General features: G+C 34.6%; 1 protein-coding gene across 3 annotated transcripts in view; it reads left to right on the top strand.

Annotated features, from left to right (window-relative positions):
- The window catches only part of KIAA0825 (KIAA0825 ortholog), a 248946-nt gene that overhangs the window by 70346 nt on the left and 170861 nt on the right, over window positions 1–7739 (top strand). For all 3 annotated transcript variants that reach the window (XM_085299732.1, XM_085299730.1, XM_085299731.1), the window contains one exon: window positions 981–1151. In XM_085299732.1, coding sequence (XP_085155858.1) covers window positions 981–1151 — 171 coding nt within the window. The remainder of the gene's footprint in view (window positions 1–980; window positions 1152–7739) is intronic.

The raw sequence follows: 7739 nt of genomic DNA, 5'->3' as shown, positions 1-7739 counted from the left end.
CAAAGGTGAGAAAGATGACACACAAAAGTACATTTCAATCAATTTGTATGTGTTTTCGTCTTTCAGATCCTATCTTTCAAACTACTCTGGCTCTCACTGACACTTTCTACATAAATTGTTCTGCTGATATTACATCTGTAACAAAACTCCATAGGAACATGGTATCAGCTCTCAGCAATTTGCAAAGAAGTGCAGATTTGTTATATTTAAAGAAGTTTTAAAATTAAAATTGTTTAAACAGTGTAGTTTGGCAAAACCAAATTGGAAACTGCTCACAGGCTTTTGTAGTCTGACTGTGCTCAAAGCAGAGTTCTCTGGTTGATGTGACATGATTATATGTTATGACTGTAAGTGTTAACCTTTCAAAATAAAATGTTCAGTTTCTTCTTTTAAACACCAAATGCTTATAGGTATAATGCTTGCTGATATTTGTTCGCTGACAGTCTCAGTTGTTTTCAAACCCCACATATTTAAAGTTGTGGAGTGTTAGATTGATGTCTCTTTTCACTCAAATGTCATATTCATCAACTGTATTGTGCTAGGAGATTGTTAAACAGACAAGGTGACTTGCAGAGTGACAGTGTAGTGATGTGATGTCCCAAACCATTAAAATATAGTAATGATGTGCTTTTTCATTTGTTCAATCAGTTTTTGCAACACACTTTTTTTTTTTTTTTTTTTTTCCCTCTGTAAAATGCAGGTAAGAATGTTCTCTGTATAGATCTTTTGCTTGGAAAATTCCTAGTTAATGAATAATACAACCTGGACCTGGAATTCTATTGTAATTTCTTGGATACTTGAAAAATGCCAAAGGATTAGTAAGAACTAATGTAATAATAGCTTAGAGTGAGAAAGAGGATCTGTTATGCCAGGACAAAAATGAGGTGACTTGGTGTGCTGTACTTTTCTACATGATCAGTTTTGCAAGATAATTTTTTTTAAGCAAAAGTAAGAAGTATTTCATGATTTTATTTAAACAGCCTCCCAAGAACACCACAAAAAAGGAAGGAGCTTCTGTTTAACATTGTATCAGCTCAAATGTCTTTCTCAACTTATTGATCTCTTTTTACTAATGGAAGAAAAAATTGAAGAACTTTCTGCAGAAATTCTGTTGGTGCCTTCATTTGCTGAGAAGAATAAGAATGTTCAAGGTAATGGAAGCTTTTCCTTATTTATTGATTCTGGTTTGTGCAAAAGGATAATTTTATGTGTTTTTCAAAATTAACTACTTAATATATATCATCTCATTATATAAAGTAGTATATTACCATATCCACTGAAAAATCATTTTGAAATATGCAGATTTACATTTAAGCACAGTTATGACTTGTGGAAAAGAACAGATACTTATGTATAGATATACAGTACGGTGATATACAGTAGTTATTGATGAAGAACCAAATGAAAAGTTATCAAATATTATAATCAGAAATATTAGTATCTCCTATCAAATCCGTATAAATGGCCTATATTTTATATAAATCAAAATAATATATGGAGGCCACATTCTTTGAAATTTTGAGTATTTCTGACCTCGTTCTGGAAAGCTGCCTTTTTCAGGAGAGGAAAACACTGATTTGGACATCACTGTAATCAATCTTGTTTTACATGTAACTAAATGTTTTAGTATATAGTCCAGCTGTAGTCTATAGTTCTTACAAACACTTTCAAATACATACCATGTTTACTGTTATGCTTATCCCATTGACTTCACTGGGGCTTTTTATATAAAACTTTTTCAGCCTCAAGCCTCTAGTTTGTATTTGCTCACTTTCTTTTTCATCTGATTGTATTCATGTCAGGTGAGGAGAACCTGAAATCCCCCAAATTCTCATGAATAACACCTTCCAGATCACAGCTCGCTCACAAGTGTTCTACTCTGCTGCTTTTGCCAGTAGAGATTCCAGGTCACCAGAGAGCAAGTGGTTTCAAGAGCTTTGATTATAGTGCAGGAAAGGATCATACCAGTAATGAGGCCAGGCTGCTTAGGGAAAGAGGATAGGTGGAGTCTAATACTTGGTATTTCTGTACTCAAGCTGTAGGCTGAGAAGAAAGATGTTTGGGGATTGTGGTCTCAGAATACTAAATTGATTTAAAAAAAATAAATAAATAAAAATAAAGATGAAATAAAAATAGTTCAGAGGCACAGATTTTTGTTGATAGATTCTTCATCTGAAATACTGACACTCTGTAAAATAAAAATATATAGCTTAACCTATATATTTTTAGAATATACATCAAAGCTCAAATACAGTTTGCATTCAGAGTTCCATTTTTGCTGTTGCTCTCAATGTATTTCTGCTTCCTTTAATCTCAAATTTACTGGTTGTTTTCAAGAAATGTTGTCATATAGTATGCTTTACTACTTATGGCCTTGATAAAGAGGTGTTATTGTAACTCTTATTCCGATTTAGACTCATAGTGGTAATGTGTAGGATAAAGTATACGTTCAACAGAATTGGATAATTCTAGGTGTTCTTTTTATTTATATTTTCTGGGATAAAATGTGAAAGTTTTTTTTAAAAACACTGGAATGGGAAATATACTTGACATGTTTAGCTAACTACAGCCTATATGAAGACYTGTGATCTCCAGTAATTTAGAAAATTAATGATTTCAGTGTTAACAACAAATATTTTACTTGCCAGAAGATATGTTTTGGACTTTATCCTGCAAGTATTTCCCCAAGCTTAATTATATTCTGAACTGCTCCTGAAAAGTGTGTTAAACCTTTTTTTCTTTTTTAAGAAAAATTCTTTTACAGTAATTGTGTTTATAGTAAGTCTGTTCTTAAGTGGTAGCTCTAAGAGGGCAAAATTAGATCATTTTGTAGGAGGCAGTCTTCTAAAGAAAACACAAAATTGAAATAAATGTGAAGATAAATCTTCCACAGATGAGGTTAGCGCTGTCATCAGGCATATCTTTTCAATTTTGCTGTTCTGATCAGGTGGTTTTACTCTCACAACTTTGCTCAGTTGTATCTTTTTTTGGAGAGTATGTGAACAGAACATGTGACATGGCCAGAGTAACAACAACAACAACAAAAAATCTGTCAAGAAGAAGGGTTTATTGGTATTATTTTCACTTCATACTGTTAGAAATCTCAGTTGTAGTGAGGAAGTGAAAGATGATTTGATATGGGAGAATGAGAGCTACATTCCCAGTAGTTCCAGGTTCTGTTAAGTACCAAATGGGATTTAAGATTTTTTTTGTGTTAATATCCTATATTAGGCTAATAATCTTAATTTTTTTTCACTGATGAAACATGAGTTTTGATCAGACAGATTAAAATCCTTGCTTTATTTTAACTGGAATGCATATACTGTATATGACTAGAAAATATAATGGTCATCTTCTGTACTTATTTAGAAGCCTTCTTATTAGAAATCTTGTAAAACATTTAACAGGTTGTGTAGGGCAGATCTGTCCAAAGAAGTTTTAAATTAACTCAGGTATTAGTAGCAGGTTTACAGTGCAGCAGAGGCTGTAGACCTAGCCTAAGAAGCAGAGTAGATTAGCTCTGATTGAGTGGTGTGCTGCTGTTGCTAGCAGTTACCCATGCTCTTTCTCACTAGTTTAAACCTCCMTTGGATGCATCTAAACTACTCTGCAGTCACTGCAATGTAAGCATACCTGAAGAACCRGTGTTCTGCAAGTAGTACTGCTGCTAAATTAAGGAAAACTATACAATTCATAATAAGTAGACTAGCATCCAAGTGAGCTGAGGTTTTCCCTGCACATCACATAGACTGGAACCTTGCACTTTTTTCCTTTTCTTTTTGATTGCTTTTAGTATTGATGGAGGCCTTTTATACATTTAATTAATGCAGAGAGGCAATAAAATTTTTTTTCAGGTACTCATGTCCTGTCATGTGTTGTGCTTGTGTATTGCTGTTTCAATGGCAGTTTCGGTTGATTTTTTGTTCAGCACATCCAGTGGTAGTTCAATCTTGATATACAGAACATGTGTAAAGTTCCATCAGAAACAAAGTAGTTCTTTGGACAGTTCTTCTTTTTAATTTTTTCTTTTTTGCCCCAAAGATGACATGTGAGTTTTGTCTAAACCAGGCGGTTTCTTGGCCCTCATTTTTCCCTAAACCCAGCAATGACAAAGAGGAATGGCTGCATAAATTGGATGTAAGAAGAACACTTAGGGTTTATCACAGAAGAATCAAAGATTTCATATCTTCTGACAGATTGTTTGTACTCTTAGGGGGTCTTAAGAGGGGTCAAATGGCTTCTAAGAGTTCCTTAGCTAGATGGTTAAGGGATTGTATTAGGGAGGCGTATGTAGTTAAGGGTAAAGAGGCTCCCAGGGTTTGTAAAGCTCATTACACTAGGACTATAGCCGCTTCTTGGGCGGAGAGGTCGAAGGCTTCCACATTGGAAATTTGCAAGGTGGCCACCTGGGCTTCTCTTCATACTTTTTCATTGCATTATCGCTTGGATGTAGTCTCTTCTGCGGATTCTGCTTTTGGTAGGAGGTTGCTTGTGAACCAGAAAAAGAACAGTGAAGAAAAGAAAGACATGTAGTTCACAGTTCTAGCTGGCAACAAGACAAGTTTCTTTGCAGTGTGCACAATGGAATCCTATGAAGACCAATTTAGGCGGTTGAAAATAGATGTTAGAGGGAAGTACTGCCTACCAGTATTCTCTGATGGTAACCCCATGGCAGACAATAGCACCAAAGGAAACAGTGAACCAGAGTGAACTCTGTAGGGAGATGGATGTACAGGGTTTTTTTTAGGTGATATGGATAGTTCTCTGAGTTCAGTTTGAGTTCTATATCTGGTATCTTCTGGATTATATTCTATATACTCATTTTCCCAAACTGTTTTGCATAGATAGAAGAAAATTCTATAATTTGTATTTTCCACTGTATCTTCTTTTCAGTATTCTCCATCCAGTTCATGCTGATTTTATTTTTTGACTTTTAATTTTCAAACCTAAGCATATGTTCTTCAGTGAGTAGTATGTGCATGCCAAGTTTCATGCTTCATTTCAACRCAATACTTGCATTACCTAAACACAACAAATCACTGAAAAGGTGGTGTAAATACTCACTTTATGTGCTACCAATGTAGTATTTAATCTTTCTCTTAAGGGAGAAAATAGTGACAGATTTTCAGACTTAAAAATAAGTTATAATGGGGCTTTGTCCCATCACTGACATCAGTATGTCATCTGGACAGGACTACCGCTCTGCTTTTCTGAGGAAAGGTATCTTTATTTTTCTAACAATTATGGAACATTTATTCCTAGTGTTGCATATCCTTACTTCCTTCCACTGTTAGCAGTAGGTTTCAGAAAATGAAAGGAATGACCATCTTCTGTTTCTTTTTTTTTTTTTTGAATATCTATTTAACTCTTTCTTTTGCAGATATCTCATCATGCCTACTGTGATGAGACAGTCTACTTCTTGTTTTACATTCAGCTGAAATCCCTGAAGTGTTCTGACATACCTAGTACATTCAGCATCACAGGGGTCCTTCTCTTTGAAGGAACCTGGAACATTCAGCTGTAGCTAAGGGTTAAGCAGGAGATCTTGATTTAGAATCATGCCAAATTGCATTTTCTTTCCATCTTTAAGGTAGAGATCTCTTTCCTCTGGCATTTCAGAAGCCTCTTGTTGAGACTTTTAAAAATCAAAAACATCTAACATACTTTCATCTGTCTCTCACTTTTTTTTCCCCCCATTTCAGTGAGAAAGGTGAACTTTGGACAGATTGGATAATGAGTACCAAGAAAAGCTTTTCCCAATGGAGCTCTTTGAAAACACTGTGGGCAAAGTTGTCAAGCCCTTAGGTTTATAAGCTTTACCTCAGGGGACCACAAAGATCTGCAAAGGTCTTCCCTTCACAGTATAAGAAGAAATCCTTTGCTCTGAATCCATTTCTGGAAAGTGTAATGCAGGGAGTACAGAATCAAATTATGAGGTGCAACCTCTTAATATAGACTTTGAAGTTATAAAGATTCAAGAAAGGAAGCCTTTTTTGCTTTGGTCTCAAAGCAAGATGTTCAAGTAGCGACTTTAACAAATACCTAGTTCTTGGCAGATCAAGCTAATGTGAAGATGGAATTCGCACGAGGCAGGAGTTCGATTTCAAATATAAATTTTCTGTATCTGTGTTATTACAGTTTGCTCAGTATAGCACAACAATTAAGTAGACCATTAAGAAAGACAGAATATAGAATGTTTTTAAATCTATAGCTAGTAAAATATTTTTTGTTTCTTCTGCTCATTTATATCTGTGGGGAGTTGTATCTTCCCATTTCTTCAAGACATAGTATCTCCCTGTTTCTTCAAGACATATCTCCAGTATGCTTTCAGTAAAAGTTATGATTGAGGCTGCTGAATCCCACTTTGGATTTAGCAAGGAGCTTTGGTGATACTATTACTTACCTTACTCAGTTAGTGAGCAGTCATAGAAAATGTCTCCTTAATGCATAGCTAATCTATGCTGGTGTTAGATGAAGTGATTATGACAGTTCTTGTGCTCCAGAATGTTATGAAAAAAAATGGAAAGCATTTGAGTTCTGTAGAAAAATCAATTTGATAGAATTTCTTACATAGAAGAAAAAAATATATTAGCAATGCATTCTATTGTCATCAACATTATTATAATAGACAAATACTGAGTGGGAGAAAGAATTAAATACATTGCAGGCAATACGGCCATARGCAAAAAAAGATTTGCTTTAAAGAGAAGGATAATCTCAGACAAATTTTAATACAATTATGATAAGTTGGCTTAAAGTGTTTTAAGTGAAATGCTTAATGCAATCTTTCTTGAATATTTGCTGTTGAATAGATTCAGACTTCCTGCCTGGTAAAACTGAAGGAAGTACGTACAGTATGAACAGTTTATCGAGTTTGTAAAACATTTCAAAAAAGATACGGCAAGGATTTCTGGATGATTCTATCTTCTCCGAAGATCAAGAACAGTGGTTTTCAGTGTGGGGGTATAGAGTATATCCTAGAAAGGAAGCAAGTATGAAAAAGTGGGAATTTTCTTTCAGCTTTTTTTCATGACACTTSCTTCCTTTCACTCTGTGTTTGCAAATTCTCTCCTCTAGCAGCCATATGAGAAGTATAGCATACATTTGTATTTTCCTCACAAAGGAATTGTAGAAAGGAATTGCCCAGGCAATTGTAGAAAACAAAATGAGGAGGTACAGGAAGGGCCTGTTGATTTAAAAAGAAGGGGGGGTTTAAAATGAGTGATGCTGAGGGAAGCATCATTTGGCTTTGTCTTGGGAAAAAAATCTGTTAGATTTTTTTGGTCCTGGAGACACAAATCTACATTAGCTAAATACTTATTTGTCTAAAACATGAGTTCTTAATAAGGTAGGACATCAATTCTACAAATATGCAAGGATCTCAGTTTAAGCTTTAATGTTTAATTTTAAGTGCTGATAAATCTGGGGGATCCATTACTTCTGTTATCATAGCTCTGTTGGACTGACCTGTGGTAGTTTGCAACAGCTGAGGATTTATTTTAAAATACTATGACCTGCTTCAGGTCAACTCTACAGATAYTAACAAGTTGATGTGCACTCTGAGAAGAACTGAAAGGTTAATGGATTTTGACTTTTGAGAAGGAGTCAAAAAATTATAAATAAATGATCTATGTCATGCGAACAAGAAAATGTGAATATGTATCTGCTATTCAAATCTATCTGTTCAAATTATGCTTACAGTTAAAATCAGATGATATATCTATAAAAAAGGAGAATTA

The sequence above is a fragment of the Rhea americana genome, unplaced genomic scaffold, assembly GCF_003343005.1.
Source record: "Rhea americana isolate MKP2758 unplaced genomic scaffold, rheAme1 scaffold_153, whole genome shotgun sequence".
In the NCBI taxonomy this organism is placed as follows: Eukaryota; Metazoa; Chordata; class Aves; order Rheiformes; family Rheidae; genus Rhea; species Rhea americana.
This window is presented reverse-complemented; position numbering and strand designations above follow the sequence as displayed.